The 19,435-nt window shown below is 42.8% G+C and overlaps 1 protein-coding gene across 1 annotated transcript in view; it reads right to left on the bottom strand.

The window, feature by feature from the left end:
* Positions 1-413: 413 nt before the first annotated feature.
* The window catches only part of LURAP1L (leucine rich adaptor protein 1 like), a 47,754-nt gene continuing 28,732 nt past the window's right edge, over positions 414-19,435 (bottom strand). The window contains exon 2 of the mRNA XM_073635471.1: positions 414-2,106. Coding sequence (XP_073491572.1) covers positions 1,729-2,106 — 378 coding nt within the window. The 3' untranslated portion in view covers positions 414-1,728. The remainder of the gene's footprint in view (positions 2,107-19,435) is intronic.

Genomic DNA, 19,435 nt, shown 5'->3' with positions numbered 1-19,435 from the left:
GTATAAATGTCCTGTATTGAAGTGGTTAAAGTGTATGGGACCCGAACATGAAAAAAAAAAATTAAAAGTCCCCATTTTGAAGGCTTGTGTGCAAGTTATTGGCCATAAAAAGGGCATGGGAGTGCGGGTACTGCCCTGGGGGACATCAATGCAGAACGTTTTTTAAAAAGATTACAGGAGCAGTGATTTTAATGATGCTTAAAAGTGCAACAATAAAATAAAAAATTCCTTTTAAATATAGTGCTTGTGGGGTCCCTTAGGCTGCCTGTAAAGTGGCACATCTGTACCCTGGATAGAAACTACTGTAGCACTGTACTGTAAAGAAAAAAAAAAACTAATCACATTTAAATTGCCGGCAATAAAATGCCATTGCCAGCAATAGAAAAATGTTTACAAAATGGCAGGCCCTTCAGCAGTTTTTGACAATTCCTTTATTAAAAATAATATGTAGATTCAGCATCAATCATGCCATTCAAACCCACCATCATGGGCAAAACCAAAGAGCTGTCAAAGAATGTCAGGGACAAGATTGTAGACCTGCACAAGGCTGGAATGAACTACAAGACCATCAGCAGCGTTTTTAACGCCCACTGTGCATGAGGCCCTAACTGCAGGAAAAAGTGATCTGGACGGCATAAAAGTTGTTTATATCTCTCAGATAAACTTTCCCAGTTTTTAGAAAAGCTAAACTCAGGAGTGCAAGTGTGAATGAGGCCTAAGAATTTAGCATCATATTAAAAGGTTATACTGTGCATCACAGTAACGTTTATATTTATTTTTTAAAAATTTGAATTACAGGCCAGCCAAAAAACAAAGACAAGTAGCCATTTAACAGTCTTATGCCCTGTACACACGGTCGGACATTGATCAGACATTCCGACAACAAAATCCATGGATTTTTTCTGATGGATTTTGGCTCAAACTTGTCTTGCATACACACGGTCACACAAAGTTGTCGGAAAATCCGATCGTTCTGAACGCGGTGATGTAAAACACGTACGTCGGGACTAAAAACGGGGCAGTAGCCAATAGCTTTCGTTTCTTAATTTATTCTGAGCATGCGTGGCACTTTGTGCGTCGGATTTGTGTACACACGATCGGAATTTCCGACAACAGATTTTGTTGTCGGAAAGTTTTATAGCAAACTCTCAAACTTGTGTGTCGGAAATTCCTATGGAAAATGTGTGATGGAGCCTACACACAGTCGGAATTTTCGACAACAAGGTCCTATCACACATTTTCCATGGGAAAATCCTATCGTGTGTACAGGGCATTACATAAGCAGCCCCCCCCCCCCCCCCCAGTTCTTAAAAATAAACAAGAAAATTATTATTGCAATGTAGAGGTTTAGTCAATTACATTATAAAATAGGTACAATTAAAACACACATAATAAATAGTAAATTATCTCAAACATGAAATCATTAGAAACAAGGCACATTGTTTCTATTACAAATGTGTACATCTTTTATTTCTTAGAAGCTGGAAAAAAAAATTAAAGAAGAAATTCACTAAGCGGCAGTGGGTTTAGCAAGAGTGAGGTAAGTAAGGTGTGCAAAAAAACCACTGAGCCTCTTTTTGGCAGTGTAGAGGCTTAAAGCTCCTAGTGAACCTGGGTGCTGCGAGACACAGGCTGATGGAATATGGGAACTGTTCAGACCGTTTATTAAGTGGAATTACCCTTTAAAAATGCTTCACTCATCCAGTGTGGGTTGTTCTACTCCCTGCTCTATCTGATACAGTAATATTCATCAAGCTGTTCACTGGAATCATTACCCAGTGGTTGGTAGTCTCCACGGTTCTCTTGTGTATCACTGTACTGATCAAAATCTGGAGTACAATGTCCTGGAACAATATCTGCTAGAGTGTCCAAGTAGCTTCCCACCGAGATCTCATCCATCCCATCACTGTAGCCGTGCAAACTGGTATAACTTCCATGTAATGAGGTGTCTCGGCTTTCCAATAGACTGCAAAGACTCCCGCTCAAGCTGCTTTCCTGGCTGGTGATGAGATCCTTCTCCTCCATCATCCATTTGATAGATTCAATGTTTTCATTAATAATGAGCAGCTGTCTCATCAGTTTAACATCAGTAGCTCGGAGATAGATCTGATGTGACAAAAAAAAAAAAAAAAAAAAAGAATATCTTAATTAGTATGCAAGTGAAATTACGTTTGAAAATATTTTTCTACAGAATTTTATTTCCCATTAACAATACTTTTATATGGACAAGTAAAAGGATCAGAAAAGCAGGGCACTCAAAGTTTTCTTTTTTTTTTTTTTTTTTTTTATTGTGGGATGGTTAAAAAAATGAAGCTGTACGTAAAAGCCTGACCATCAGCCGTTTCACATGGAGATCCATTTTCTGCAATAAAGTCACCAAGAAGACTGTGACTTACGATCTCTTTGGTTAAATATAAAATAGAACAATTTCCTCTATGGGACTTTGAAAGGCAGAAACTCCTTGACAATCAAGATGTATTTGTAACTATATTCATATTTTTATTAGAAAAGTTAAAATTGAGGATATCACTTTAAAAGTCAAAATTGGATGCATATATATTCTACAGGTGAAATATTACAAAAGAAACACATGTATGTACAAACAAAATAACCACTCGACTCTGTCCAGTGAACAGAACTAGGACAGAGGGTGCCCGACGCGTTTCAAGGTTAATAACAATAAAACCTCTCCCTCAGGGTCTATGGGGTTGAAAATTTAGCATACAGAAAGCTGGTGTTTACCTGTGGTCTGGATTAAAGAATGCTTGGCCTGCACGGTGCTGGGAGCAGCATAAGACTGAACACCAAGGTGTCAGCCTTATAGAGCATATCCTGCTAATCAGCTGTATCTCTCACAGCTGTAAGTAGGAAGGAGAAAGGGCTGGAGGGAGGTGGCACTCTCCGAGTCCCCGGGGCACAGACCCCCCTCGAGTGTTATCTCGGCAAGACTTGAGGTATAGAGCGCCGCTCGGAAACAGCGTCATGATGTCACCCACCTGATGGAGAGGGGCGGGGATGTGATGCCCAGGTGACTGGCATCCTGGCCCGCAAAGCATAACGGGCACCATGGCAACGAGAAGAACACTCAGCCAGGTACGCCCAGAAAAGAGGCCAGCCGCATCAAAGGGAAAAGACGCAGGTGGCCCCCGCGCGCTGAGTGACTAAGAGATGGGCCCAGTGTGTCCTACCCCCAGTGGCTGGATTTGCAATGACAGGCAGCAGAGAGTAACCCTAAAACTGCAGAAAAGAACCAGATAACAAGAATACAAATAGTGAAATATAAAGGGGAATCAAAAAGGAGGGTCAGAAGAAATTGCTCTAATGACAACGCTTTCAAAAAAGAAGCTAACTCATTAAAAAGGCTATTTGCGTGAGGATATTCCACCACCTGCCTAAAAAAAACTTTAAAAAAAGAGCTTGCTTAAGAAGGAGACAAGAGCTTATTTATAATCCCATGTCTGCTAAAAATAAGACCAATCCGATACGGATCATTACCAAATTCTCAAATCAACACAAGACCTTTAAGAATATAATTGAAAAATACTGGCATGTGCTGAAACTCGATCCAACTATTGGCTTATTCGTATCAGATAATCCCTCATTCACATTCAAACGGCCAAAATCGTTAAGAGATCAACTAGTCACAAGTGAATACTTGGGAGGAGGAGGAGGAGGAAAGAGAGATTCCTGTAAACGTCCAGGGACTTTCAGGTGTGGGGGCTGTAGCTACTGCCAGTTTATGAACACTGCTAAAAATATAAGGATTGCCTAATGGTGAAAAGTATCTACCAAACCACTATGCAAATTGTCAAACTTCTGGAGTTGTATATCTTTTGTCATGCGACTGTGCGTGTTTTTATGTAGGCAAGACAAGCCTTGAATTTTGGAAGTGAGCGTACCAACACATAGCACCCATGAAATCCTGTAACCCAAGTCTAACCCTTGGTAGACATGTTTCGGCCACACATAAATGGTAATTTTGCAAAGATATCTTTTTTGATTCTAGATCGCGTACATTCGGGTATGCGTGGAGGCGACTGGAATAAGATCCTTTTGCAACACGAACAGAGATCTTTTGCCTGAACGCAACCAGACCCCCAGGCCTGAATGAATCTATTTCATTCAGGCCTTTCTTGGAAGGATTCACGTCAGGGGGGATCTGAAAGGGATCTCAATGACGCGAGTCTGACCCTTTAACAGGCTTTTATGTTTGGGTACGCTATGTTGTCTTTTGAAGAATAAAAACTATCTGTCATTATATTAAGCTTTAAGTAGGAATGATACATATCAATGGTATTTATTTATTTGCAATTTCTTATCTGATGCAATTCTTTAATTTGGGTTTGATAGACACTGCATATGTTTGGATCATAATTCATCGGCTCTGTTTTTCTCCTTTTTCGATTCCCCTTTATATTTTTTCTGACCTATATAATCTATCTATTTGTATTCTTGTTCTCTGGCTCTTTTCTGCAATTTTAGGGCTAATCTCCGCTGCCGGTCATTGCAAATCCAGCCACTGGGGGTAGGATGCACTGAGCCCATCTCTTAGTCACTCACTCGCATGGGGGCCACCCGCGTCTTTTCTCTTTGATGAGACTGGTCTCTACTTTTCTGGGCGTACCTGGCCCAGTGTTCTTCTTGTTGCCATGGCACCCATTATGCACCGTGGACACCAGTCACCTGGGCATCACATCCCGCCCCTCTCCATCGGGCGGGTGACGTCATGACGCTGTCTCCGAGCGGCGCTCTATACCTCGTCAAGTCTTGACGAGATGACGCTCTGGGGGGCGGGTCTGTGCACCGGGGACTCGGAGGGCGCCATCTCCCTCCAGCCCTTTCTCCTTCCTACTCACAGCTGTGAGAGATACAGTTGATTAGCAGGATATGCTCTATATAAAAAGGTGGACACCTTGGTGTTCAGTCTTATGCTGTTCCCAGCACCGTGCAGACCAAGCAAGCATTCTTTAATCCAGACCACAGGTAAACACCAGCTTTCTGTATGCTAAATTTGGAAACGATTCTTTGAATTTTTGTTACTCAATATTCTTGGAGATGCAATTCTGCTCTTGCATTGTACCCTGTGCGTGACACATTATTTGTTAATTTTCTTATAGAAGTTAGGTGCTGTCCTGCCTTGGTCTTTTATATATGCTTCTCCTTCGGACTGCACACTATCAACCCACCAGACTATTTAAAGGTGTGTGCTCCAAATAGAGGATTATCTTCTCTCTGTATCAATATATATAATTTTATTATCACAGTTGCGCACACTTTATAACAAATAGGCTTTTTATCGCCCTTCTTTCTCCCTCTCTTTTTCTTAGACCTGAGAATTTTGAGTGGTCTTTTGCCTCAATGTCGATAGCTCTGGGCTGTTTTTTGAATGAGGGCTCCCTCTGAGTTTGACCTCGAGTTTGGGCCTGGAAAATTCCCCCCCATTCCCCCTCAATCGGCCCCTGTCAATCGGGTTGACCTCTGGCAGCAGATCTTCTCCCTTTTAAATGGATGCAGTATTGGTGTTTTTTTTAAGAAATATATGGTTAGAATTGGTATTCTATTATTCTAATATGTTTACTGCAAAGCTTACCTATATATATTATTTGATGAATGCTTACTGCTTCTTTGTTTTCTATTCAATTGTAGACAACCAATCACTGAAGCACTAGTCCCTGAAGAAGAGGTTTTATTGTTATTAACCTTGAAATGCGTCTGGCACCCGCTGTCCTAGCTCTGTTCACTGGACAGAGTCAAGTGGTTATTTTGTTTGTACATACATGTGTTTCTTTTTGAAGTTATATCCTCAATTTTAACTTTTCTAATAAAAATACAAATATAGTTTCAAATACATCTTGATTGTCAAGGAGTTTCTGCCTTTCAAAGTCCCATAGAGGTAATTGTTTCATTTTATATTTAACCAAAGAGATCATAAGTCACAGTCTTCTTGGTGACTTTATTGCAGAAAGTGGATCTCCATGTGAGTCCCATAAAGGAAATTGTTCTATTTAATATCTGAGTTATGGATGTGGGCAGCAACTCATTTTCCATAGATCTATGGCACAACCATAATATACATTTCTTTGGTTAAATACATCTTCCTTTTGTCTGTGATAACATGCTGGATAGTGTGTTTAGCTCCATTAATTACTTAGGCTAGGTTCAAACTTGTGCGATCTGCATTCTGCGTGTAGGCAGCACATTTATTTCAACAGACTGCCCTACCAGGCAGAAGGCAGGAAAAGAAGTCCCTGACCCTTTTTTTTTTTTTTTTTTTTTTTAATCACGCTGCACTGGGCCACATGGCACATGTTCCCAACCGGCAAGAATATGAACGGAGCCTTAGGCCTGGTTCACACCTATGCATTTTTTAGTGTGTTTTCAGTTTTGCAGAAACACACTACAGTCCATTTAACATGGTTTCCTATGGATGTACTTCACATCTCTGCATTTTATGAAAAGGGCCAAGGACATTTTTCTGGTTTTTGGTTCCAAGCGTGTATTGAAAAACGCAAAATGCACCTGCAATTTTTTTTTTTTTTTTTAAAAGCAAAACACACCCAAAAACTTCCACCTGGAATGGGTGTTACACTGATCCTCCACTAGGGAAGGACCTTACCCTGATCCCCCAGGGCGTTAGGCTCCAGACGGGGACTGAGGTACTTCACTTGGGTCCATCTGGCCAAAACCAGATGGACCCCCATTCTCTGGAAGGTCTGCCGAAACAGACCCACCCAAGTACTAGGTGGGACTCCCCCGAAGGGAGACCCCATGAGAGAGGGTGAACCATGCCAAAAGGCCTTTGTCCACCCCCTCCCAAGACTTTCAGAGTAGGCCCGAGGACCCACACCCTACTCATCACACAGTGGCAAACGTGTATACACATCAAACAAGAGAATACAAAAAAGTGACAAACACAGGGATGAATAAAAAGAAAGCGGGGAGAAGGAAGTGGGAGAGTGAAAAGTGACCATTGAGTAATACAATGGCCGGCCCTCCAGCCAAGAATAAAAATTTTCCCTGGTCCTAGCCAAAAGGCTCGGCCCTAGAGGCAGGCGCGAAAAACGTGTGTTGTGGTGAAGTGACCATGGTGCCATAAATCAAGTGCCGAAACACTGACTGTACAGCACCCCTGAGCTGCCACTTCAGGGGCACATTCACCACTGGCTTTTCATGCAAACCTGACCCCCAACCCAGACCACAGCAGCCCCCACCCCAGCCAGGAAGGCCTGGAGTTCTGGAAGCCTGGTGAGAGCCCTTTACCATCAGGCCCCACTGTCGCTCCCATCCCTCCTACCTAATTACATTCGGGAAATACTACCCACTCTCCCCCCGAAGGAGGAGTCAGTGTTCTCTCCCGAAAAACTGACCGGAGCTAGAGCTACCCCAATCTAGGCCAGAAGGCCAGGGACCCGACCCTCTGGGTCAGACCCAGTGGTTCTCCATCCCCATCAGAGGGCTGTGGTTGTATCATAGGTGTTCGCAGCCTATTGCATTAGGGTGTGCACTCTAAAGCTCAAACACACACGTGTGTTTGTCTACATATACAGGACCCCGGCACCTTGATCTCCCTGCCAGCACATGAAAAAGAGCCTAAACTCTTCTCTTATCGAAGAGCCGGTAAGAGGGAGATCTTTCCAATCTTCCTGCTTGCACACAGAGAGATAATACTAATGCACATGGGGTGATCAGGCCTATGGGTTGTATCCTACAGGGAACTAATCGTATAAAAATTCTGCTGCATGAGATAGTAGACAGTTTGTTACAGTAGTGTAGCCAAAAGTTAGGTGCATGTGTCATAAATACATTTTTTTAATGTTAGTGGAAAGTAATTTACATATTGCATGTGTGCTATTCTGGGGAACAATAAAATATACTGTATAGCATCATTAGGAAATTGGCAAGTATACTATAAGCCATATTCACATTGTCCGTGCTGTGTGGTCTATAGTACATCTGTGAATATTGTTGTAAATGAAATCAGAGAGAGCATTTGTTTTTTGACATTCCACTCCACTAACTTGTAAATGCAGCTGGAGATCAGGTAATCAGCGATTATGAAACTAATCCTGAAGAAAACTGTTTTTCAATTATGGTATCTTCAAGGTAATGAAAATCTGCATGTAGTCATTAAGGCTGAATACAGAATGGCTCAAGTGTTGGCAAACATTAATAAAGCAGCAGCAGCCACTGGGAATCGCAGTGCTTGTTCTAACATGCTTTAATTGCTGAGCAAAACCCTACAGATCTCTCACCGGTTAAAGATGTTCAGATTAAGGATACGGTAATTACAGTATACTCATTTTATATAACCTCCGTGTAGATACAATTATTTCCCAAAGTAATTCTAGATGCGTCTTGCCATATATTCATAGACAAGTCATTTTTTTTTTCTGTAAGTACATGGCTTTTCGTTGCTCCCAAAACAGAAGACTTTACAAAGAACAGGTCCTTGTTGTATATGTTCAGTTATAACCAATAACCACAAATCTACAGCTGCTCGTAGGTCAAAAATGGATACATTTGTTACATAAACAGATGAAGAATGGGCATTTTTGAGAATACGAGGACATTTCCAAATAGACTTAGATTCTGAGGATCTTATTTTGTCTTCGTATCTGCTAAGGAATGTGAACAAACTTGATTATGTTAAAAATAAGGATCCAAATTTAGATGCATGATGCAAAGTTTTTTTTTTTTAAAGTGGAATTCCACATTAACAATCAAAATGGGCCTATGATTAGTACGTCAAATAACATTAACTTTTATATTATGCATTTTCTGAATTATTGATTGTCTAGATTAGAAACAGTAGTCTCAGCTAGACAATCAGCAGTCCCCTGTTCTGTACTGACAACGGTCGGCTTGTTATATGTGACAGGTTACAGGCACTTCCTTAAAAGCAGAACTTTAAAGCGGGGTTCCACCCAAATTTTGAACATTATCGCTATGCATTCTCTTCCTTGCCTAGATGCTGACATGCTGTGTAAAAAAATTTAAATCGCCGTAATTACCTTTTTTTTTTTCGAATCTTCTTAGCACTTTCTGGTTTTCCTCCCATGGGAGTAGGCGTGTTTCTAGCCTCTCCCAGACCTCCCACAGTCCCCTGGGAGCTAGTCTCAGGCTTCCCAGCATGCATTGTGCAACAGCGTCATCACAACATCTCGGTGAATGCTGGGAGCACAGCATTCACCGCATCCAGGAAATACATGCTTGTGGGCTTCAAATGCCCACAATGAAGATGGAAACAGCCTTCAGTGAATTTTATAAGTTATTCTTTACAACGAAATCGGACACAGGCGGACTTATTACACAGAACATGTGAGTAGATAATCATGAGAAGAAAAGTTTGTGAATGAACTCCAAAAAAAAAAAAATGATAGATAGGTGGACCCCCGCTTTAACCAACCCCCCTAAAAAAAAAAATGTTTTCCTCCTCCGCCGGCCTGATGCTGTGTTCTGCACAGGAAGGATACTCACCCATCCAGTGGATCCAGCATTGTCCTGCTGCCAACCTCATTCTCTGTAGCCAGCACTTGGGTCCTGTGCCGACATCTTCTTCTGGGATGTCACCGGGAGGCACAGGCACTCCTCCCGATGTGCCGCTAGGCCCGCCCCCTCCTGCTTTAGTGAATAGATGCTCCCGGTGCCTCGAGGGATATCCACGTCACAAATCCCGAGAGGCACCGGGGAGGGCTGACGTCATTAGCCTAGGCGAATGACAGAAGAGGGGTTAGGAAGAAAATCAGTCTAGATAAAAAGGTAAACAAACAAAAAGAGGGGAAAAAATGTATTAACTCTGTAACGAAAGGGTGGTATGATGGAGAGGAGGAAACTGGTCAGGAATGGTGAAGTTCCATTTTAAACCGCTGTCGTCCTCTGTGTAATAAATTCAGCAGAGCTTCGAGTAGCCCCGTACTCATCCCACTCAGCCTTACCTGCTCAGCATCGCCCCCCATCCCACCCAACCATCGGGCTATGAAAACGCCACAAAACAACAGGCAGAGGGGTACGTCGGAAGTGATGGCACTAGCTCTGAGTGTTCACACCTGCTGGCTAGGTATGTCACTTTTGGTAGGTTTTTTTGTAGTGGCGGGCCTAAGGAGGCCGAGAACATGCGCAACAACCGCAGTGATCTACTAAACCCCAAAGCTTTGCGATCACGGGGGACTTTTTAACAGAAAAAAAATGCAAAGAACCATATTTAAAAAATTGGAACCATGCAAATTTCATACTAATTGGGATTAATAGTTGTTTCGGTTAAAATAGAGCCTCCCCTTCTACTTTAAATGTTATTTATATGTTTAATTGTCATAATACTATGTACTAAAAAAAAAAAAAAAAAAAAAAAAAGAAAGACATTGGCGACTGAAGTTTGGCTCCAAAATATACTGTCATTAAATAATCATCTTACATTATCCTCAAATATTGGGAATGAGTAAGATAAGATGACTGATGACGATAGGTGGAGCAGGGAGGGAAGAAAAGTAGTTACGGGGGAGTTTTAATCATCTTGTAAGTGGATTCCTGCCTTTCCCACGAGTAAGGTATTATTATATTTGGGGAATGCATTTTCTAAATCAGTCTGAAGAATGTAGATAGATTTCATACTATTAAGAGCTTGTCTGTAACTGAAACAGTAACCTAACTTCACTCCTAGATGCAGTCAGTGGGGCTCTTCACGCTATTCCCCAATACTTATTATAAAATTTGGATGTAGGCACCAACTGGGGGGAAACTACTATTCAAAAGTGGAACTTAACTGTTCTCGAGCACCGCAAACCAATAATGCTAATAAATTAATTTTTAATATTTAAAGCAAACTCACCCATCCATGTCTCCATGCTTCCAAATCACTTTGTCACTTTGAAAAACACCCCCCCCCCCCCCCCCTTGCATTTTTTAGCCAAGGCCATCTTGAGAAATGGCAGATAATTTATGTAGTATTTACCAGTGATGGGAGTAAGTCACACATGTGCAAGTCATAAGCAAGTCTCAAGTCTTAACCTTCAAGTCATAAGCAAGTCCCAAGTTACTGTGGCGAAAAGCAAGCAAGTCAAGTCGAGTCCCTGCCAGAAGTCAAGCAAGTCAAGTCAAGTCATTTATTTTGGTCAAGTCACAAATTAAGTCAAAATACTGATCTACCCCGAAGCCGGGACTCGGGGGGAGCTTTCTATTGGGGGGGGGGGGGGGGGGGGGTTTGGCGGCGTTTTTTGCCTAGGCCAAGACACAGAACTGGTGGTGCCAAGTCATTGCAAGTCATTGCAAGTCAAATAGCCCAAGTCAAAGTCAAGTCGCAAGTCATTAGTGACAAGTCAAAGTCAAGTCGAGTCATTTATTTAATTTTGTAAAGCAAGTCGCAAGTCCTCAAACAGGTGACTCGAGTCTGACTCGAGTCAAGTCATGTGACTCGAGTCCCCCACCTCTGGTATTTACACCCTGAAATCTATCTGCCCTTAGCTCAGGCATGCAGGGCGTGCTTAGCTGAGAAAACCCCTCTTCCAGATGAAAAGAAAAAAAAAAGTAACCACGAAGATTCCTGGGATGTACAACATCATTTTGGCCTAGACCAGAAACCAGGAAGCAAAAAAAATAAAAAATAAAAAAGGTTTAAACAAGTAAATATAATATACATTCCTATCTATTTACTAATGCTAGCAGTATAAGGAATAAACTTAATTCATGTTGATTCAGAGAGTAAAGTTCTGATTTAAGAAAACCCTGATATGTATTAGTTTTAAAAAACCTATCCACAACTTACTAATGTACCGTAGGTCTAGCAAGTTTAGTGGGGGTTTCCTGAGACTTGAAAACTATTTCAGGAGTTCCTCCATGGTAAATAAGTCTGATCTAAAGGCATTGGCAGCAAAAGCACATATTTTTACAGCTTAGGGTAAACGTCTAGTTCTGATTGTGTTCATAGACTTGTTCTTCAAGTAATTTGACGCAGACAGTGTTTTTTGTCTCGAGGAATCAAAACTTTCTTTTTATTTAGCTATAAATGCTGTTTTTCTAGTCACGGCTCTAAAAAGGTGGCTGGTTTCTATTTTTCGTGTGAACTCTTATTATAGGGTCATGTTTAGATAAGAGTATTACTTGTTAAAATAGTCACAGACACAGCTGCTTACTAAAATCTGAAATGCTTGCAATGCTTTTTCAGAGCTGGGTAGGAAAATACAGATCCAGTAAACAGTTCACATCCAATGAAATATTGAAAGGATCCAGGTCTTCCACTACTTGGTATATAAACATGGCGGTTCCTCCTGCCAGCCCCTAGGTCATGACTGTGTCCTGTAGTGAGGAAGGGGCTGACAGAAGGACCATAGAGACTGGAAGGAAGAGAGGAAAGATCCCTGGTGCTGCACATCCACGGAGTCCTATGGTGGTATGAGAGAGACAACCTCAACCTGGGCTCCTGCCAGGCCACGCCCCCAATGCGCTTTGCTCTGCCCCCCATGAGCCCCATGACTAAGCTCCGGGGGCGGAGTGAAACATGTTGTGGGTGTGGCCTGGCGGGAGCCCAGGTTGAGGTTGTCTCTCTCATACCACCATAGAATGTGGATGTGGAGCACCATGGATCTTTCCTCTCTTCCTTCCAGTGACTACAGGAGCCGAGACAAGCTCCATCCCTTGCTGGCACTCCTGCAGTGGTTGCAGCATCACCCACACTACTCCCCATAGTGATCGAGCCTAAACAGCACACTAAACAAACCGTGGGCCACAGAAGGACCATAGTGCATGGTGGTTGTGCTTACACCCAACAGTCATGGCTTTCTTGAAGGATCTAAAAATAAAGATAGTGGATTCCTATGCACCGTACACACGATCAAATTTTCCGACAACAAATGTTGGATGTGAGCTTGTTGGCGGCAAGCCCGACCATGTGTATGCTCCACTGAACATTTGTTGTCGGACTTTCCGCCAACAAATGTCGGCTAGCAGGTTCTCAAATTTTCTCAAAACGTTGTCGGAATTCGCGATCATGTGTACACAAGTCCGCTGCACAAAAGTTCACGCATGCTCAGAATCAAGCAGAAGGAGCGCACTGGCTATTGAACTTCCTTTTTCTCGGCTCGTCGTATGTCTTGTACGTCACCAGGTTCGTAATTGTTGGCCAACATTTGTGTGACAGTGTGTATGCAAGACAAGTTTGAGCCAACAACCTTCGAACAAAAATCAACGGTTTTGTTGTCGGAAAATTCCGATCGTGTGTACGGGGCATTACACTGAAGGTAGAAGCTATTAAAATATAACTCTTGCAATTTCCATTATCCTAAATGTTATCAAAAACTTAAATTGAGATTAGTTGTTGAGATTTAAAAGATTTAGAGATAGTTTTTGGTCTTCCAGAAGTACTGCTGTAGACGGGTCATGTAGCACTGGTGCATCAGTCCACTGTGCAGCACTGCTTGGACAAATAAAATCCACATGAAAGAGTCATCAGAAGGAACTCCAACCTGAAATCTTGCAAATGTCAATATCTGAAGTATGCAACAACACACTTAAGGCTCTTTCACATGGGTGACTGGAGGACAGTAAACAGGCAGCTGAGCTATGGTTTTACGCCCCCTGCCTGCCCACCTAAATTCTAGCCATACAGCCATGCTGTATACAGGTCGCGACCAATGCTTTGCTTTGTTGCTGCAGAAATTTTAACTCAGCCCGCAGAATTTAACTGGCACCACCTGGTCAAACTCATCTATTGAACTTATTGGAAGCACACCGGAATTAAGAGCCAAACCCTTGTAGTATTTTAATACCAATTCCCCCTCCCCCCTGGGAAAAAAAAAATCAAAACAAAAAAAATAAGCAGACATTCAGGAGGCAGCAGGATTGCCACATGAATGTCTGCCAGATGCTGCTTCACCGCCCCCTGTGGATTGCTTTTTCAGAGGGCGTTAAGCACTGGCGCCAATCTGAAAGAGCCCTAAGATAGGCCAGATATTTTGCAATCGAGTGCAATCATCTGATGGGAAGAAAACTGAAGAACTCCTTTGCTGCAACTGCCAAAGATATTTGAGAGGTGACAAATGGAGAAGCATTTGTAGAAAATAATACCTGCTAAAGAAAGCCTGCACATGCATAAACAATATTAATAGAAATGCTGAAATGTAGACACTTTGAGGTTTAATTTTTTTTTATTCTTTTTTTTCAGTTTTTCGAGGGTTGAGGTTGATTTATTAAAAAGCAAAACAGCCTATTTGCTTTTAGTAAATCAATCTCCATAAGTTGACAGAACATGCTAGCTTTGAAGGAGAAGTATGGCCATAGCTTGTTTGGCTTTACTTCTCTTGTGGGTCACAGGAGTGCACTTAGTTCTGCGTTGCTGTGACCCAGATTCAGCTGACAGTGGATATAGATAAAAAAAAAATAGATTTTTTTTGTAAAGCCGGCTGATGTCACAAAGCCAGTCCAGGCTTTTCAGGGAACCCGATAATAATGTCAGGATCCTATCATATTCCTGACCAGCAGCTGGCTGCAGAGAGCCTGAGCCAGCCACTACCACCCTCTCCACAGCCCGGTGATTGCTGGAGAGGCAGAGCAGAGAGCAGGTGACCGACAGTCACCGCTGACTCAAAAAATGAGAGATCAGCGGTCTTTGATGGCTCTGTTCTCACTGTAGAGTTAGAGGAGAAAAGCAGCAGAATCGGATCAATACTGCAGCCATCTAGGCGAGTAGGATTTTTTTTTTTTATTTGGTTAATCCCGCACTACTTGTGTCAGCATAGTCAGAGTCTCTTCATATTCCTCCTGATAGAAGAGTATGATCTCAACACTCACTAGCACAAAGGAATCTCCACTTCCCATAGTGCCTTTCTATGTATACTTCTCTTACAACGCTAAAGCCTGTCATTGCAAGCATAATTGTGTCCATAAAATATTAAATATATCATCATCAAAAGATGAGCTATGATACCCTGTTGAGAGAGCAAGCAGCAGGGACACCCTGTTTTTTTAGGTTTAAAGACACTGCAGTAAAACAGGGGTAGGCAACCTTAAAGAAGTGGAGATCTACCTGAACAACATGGGAGAAGACAAAGATCACCGGGCACAGTGTTCCCTCCTCACACCTGATTTAAACCTCTAATTGCCGTACTACCATGTAGCAATCGTGTGCATTGCATGGCAATCATGGGTTTAAATCAGGTGGTGAGGAGGCAACATATCGCTTCTTCGCCACCTGTCAAACACACTTGGATTGCTTTTCAGGGGAGCAGCAGTGCCTGACGCAGCGCAGCAAATTTCCTGGGTTAGCTGTGCTTTGCCATAGACTTCTATTATATCCTGCAGGTGTGGTGCACTTTTTGAAAGAGCACCAAAACTCCTGCACCAGTTTTAGTGCCCTTCAAAAAGTGCACCAAACCTGCAGGATATACAGTAATAGAAGTCTATGGCTAAGCGCGGCAAACCCACTGGAAAGCTGCAGGTAGGTGTGGGTAAACCACAGCGCATCAGTGTAAAAACAGCCCTATACTAATATGCTCCATGTATTTTTTCACACTGATCTGAAGATCTCCTCTTTCCTGCTGCTGGCACCTCTCTAGAGACCTCTAGTTGGGATAAGAGGTGGAGTGCAGTTGGAATCACTCCGCATGGGACAGGAGCCAGCACTACAGAGGAGTGATCAGCTTATGCGGCTCTTGCTCCCTACTTCGGCTCCAACTTTAGTAGTAGTCCCTCTGCATAGCACTCTGTTTGGTGCTCTGGAATGGTGGGTCAGCAAGCCCAGACTACCAGTCATCTGTCTGCGATCTACTGGTTGCTGACCCCGGCTGTAAAATGTCACCTGCTCACTGCTGCCAAAAACTAAATGACACTTTACCCTAACACTGCCTAGAGAGGTGCATGAGCTAGGTTAAGATGATGAACTGCAATAAAATACAATGGCAGTCACCCAATGCATACGGCAAAGCAGTTCTCCATCGTCAATACATACTAAAGCCGGTCATACCGGGGTCAAATTCCAAACAAATTTTCCTTCGAAAATCAGAAATTTATGTGCGTTTTGTGAGCTGATGGTGCCAAAATTGATTACAAAATTCGACCAACTAAGCCTTCAATTTCATAATTTTTGTGCCGGGAATCTTCTTTTCTTTCCAGGTCACAGCTCATGCACATTTCTTTTTCGATTATATTTCTCGCACAGTTCTCCCATCATTGATTTGAATTTTTTTAGTTTTTCCAAAAATTTCCAACACACCTGAACACTCAAATCTGATAGTCGCATGAAAATTGGCCTTTGCTGCAGCCAACTAATGGTGCAAAAGTCAAAAGAAAAGTCTTAGTTTACGATTTTCGTAAGACAATTCTTGCAGAATTCGACCCTTGTATGGCCTGCTTTAGACAAGGAAAGCAGAATGTATCGTAATTCTACAATTCGTTCCTGAGTGTATGCACATGAATGTATAATGTTCAGTTATTCAAGAATTTCCTCATAAAAGGATTCCAGCTTGCTGAAAAAGTTGGTGAACTCTAAAAAAAAAAACAGATACGTGAGATACTGGACAACAGACAGGAGAACTTGCTCTGACATCAAAAGACATTGTTCAGCCTTTGAAATGCCTTTTCTCGGTATGAAATTGCGTGTATGTCATTATACAGGTATTAAGCTAGCTCAGTAAAATGTAACAGCAGTATGAGAAAACTCTAAGGACTCTGAAAACACAGGCTTTTATTATTTATGTGTTGTCTGCTAGTGGTATAGTTAGACTCTACAACAACACGAAAGTGCCAGTCATTTAAAATTAACGTCCTGAAAGAGGAGAAGATGCTAAAAAAGACAGGCTTACCTGGAGGAAAAGTGAGTCACTCAATAAAGCATAAGCTATTATCTAAATCCAGCTTATGAATTCATTGTATAAATAACAGAGTTATATAGGATGACTTCTTACAGGATAAAGTGATCCATGGTTATAGTGTTTTATGGTTAGAATAAACAACCTACTATTATCACTTTTTATGTCCTATGTATTAAAAGCTTTGCATCATTTCAGGATTGCTCATAAACTAAATGTAGATCATAATTTTAAATAAGAAATGCTAATAAAATCTTTATGCTCTTGTTTTATTTATGTAAAAACAGTGCCAAAAAAATTTTGCAGCACCTTGCAGAGTATACAGGCCATTCACATCAGATTCTAGGCTCAATTCACTAGCCCTATTGTTCTTTGACAATACATTAGTTATTTTTTTTAGCCATTTGGCTGTTATGGTTAGGTCTCATTGGCTGTAACTGCTGAAAATAATGGTCAATGTGGCAAAATACCATTGCTAAAATACAGTGAATTGGGTCTACTATCTCTAAGTGAGCTTTCAGACTAATGTTATTAATCAAAAACATGTAGATTAGTAGAAGTAGCAGTAGTATCAACTTAAGATGTATAGGGGGCCTCAACTTTGGCCATGATATCACTAAAGGGCTGAACATAAAAGTCTATATATGTAATGCTACAGTAGACTGTCAAAAACTGCAGTAAGAGACAGCTAGTGAATACCGACATTACAAGCCCATGCTCCCAATATGACTGCTGGGGTCCAGGAGACACTACTTCTCTGATAGCACCAAGGGAAATGCTTTCCAGATGACAATTCTTGGACCAGCCAGCTGCCTTTAGTGCCGACAGGAGACATTAGCCTTCATCAAGCCTTAACACAAGTCCCCAGCGCACTCTTACGTGATTTTAATAACATTGACTACTCAAGCCTTGTCTTTTCCCCTCCTGAAATTTGTTAGCTGTATTTAAAGCTTGGTGCCAACAGGAGATGTTAGTCTTCATCAAACCCTAACGCAAGCTACTTAAAATGTGTTTTTGGTTTTGTCCCTGCCCAAGATAGACAGCATTTCCATCACGTCTTCTCCTGACAGGAAGTATGGGGGAATCTACCCAAAAGGAACTTGGACAGAAATAATAAAATTTACATAGGCTTTAACTCTCCCCCATTTTATCCAAAACAAAATAAGAACATTTTTCTGGAGTTGTTTTTTTAACACAGTTCCTTTGGTTTGTGCAGTCGCAATGGGGCATACACACAGGCGGACTGGTCCGACGGACTTTCTGACGGACTTTTGACAGATTTCCAATTGCCTACACCCGACAACCCTGGCCGTTGGTTGTCGGGGTCTGCGGGCGGGGGGCTTATCGGAATCCGGGGGCTCCCAGATCATGGCCCCTCACCCTATGTGAATGAGTAAGGGGTACATCGTACCCCTACCCATCCACCTAGGGAAAAAGTGTCAATAAAACAAAAAAAAAAAAAAACACTACACAGGTTTTTAAAGTAATTTATTAGACAGCTCCGGGGGGTCTTCTTCAACGCTCTCTCCGGCCTCTTCTCCCATTGTCCGGTTCTTCTTCTGCTCTCCGGTCTCTTCTCCCGGTGTCCGGTTCTTCTGCTGGCTCCTCCGCTATCTTCTTCCGCTCTTTTGCTAGCGGCGGCCCGAACTTCTGCGTCGTCTTCTTCTCTCTTCTTCCGATGTTGACACAACGCTCTCTCCCGCTGTAATGCTATGTGAGCGCTCCGCAATGACTTATATAGGCTGTCACCCCGCCCCCTTATGATGTCACAGTCCCGGGGCATGCTGGGACTGTGACGTCATAAGGGTGTGTGGTCAACATTGCCCGGTGACCATGCCCCCTTATGACGTCACAGTCCCAGCATGCCTCGGGACTGTGACGTCATAAGGGGGCAGGGTCACCGCCTATATAAGTCATTGCGGAGCGCTCACACAGCATTACAGCGGGAGAGAGCGTTGTGTCAACATCGGAAGAAGAGAAGAGGGAAGAAGACGACGCAGAAGAGCGGCAGAAGATAGCGGAGGAGCCGGCAGAAGAACCGGACACCGGGAGAAGAGGTCGAACACTGGGAGAAGAGGCCGGAGAGTGGGAGAAGAACAGACACCGGGAGAAGAGGCCGGAGAGAGCGGCGAAGTTGGAAGAAGACCCCTGGAGCTGTCTAATAAATTACTTTAAAAACCTGTGTAGTGTGTTTTCTTATTGACACTTTTTCCCTAGGTGAATGGGTAGGGGTACCATGTACCCTATACTCATTCACATAGGGTGGGGGGGCCGGCGTCTGGGGGCCCCCTTATTAAAAGGGGGCTCAAGGATTCCTATAAGCCCCCCGCCCGCAGACCCTGACAACCAACGGCCAGGTTTGTGGGGAAGAGGCCCTTGTCCTCATCAACATGGAGACAAGGTGCTTTGGGGTGGGGGGGCGCCCCCCCCCAAGCACCCACCCCCCCATGTTAAGGGCATGCGGCCTGGTACGGTTCAGGAGGGGGGGGGCGCTGACCGGCCGGGCTGCGTGCTCAGATAAGGGTCTGGTATGGATTTTGGGGGGACCCCCACGCCGTTTTTTTCGGCATGGGGTTCCCCTTAAAATCCATACCAGACCTAAGGGACATCGTCGCCTCGCGCTCGCCGCAATAGGAAAATTT

This window comes from Aquarana catesbeiana, linkage group LG01 (assembly GCF_042186555.1).
Source record: "Aquarana catesbeiana isolate 2022-GZ linkage group LG01, ASM4218655v1, whole genome shotgun sequence".
Taxonomy (NCBI): Eukaryota; Metazoa; Chordata; class Amphibia; order Anura; family Ranidae; genus Aquarana; species Aquarana catesbeiana.
This window is presented reverse-complemented; position numbering and strand designations above follow the sequence as displayed.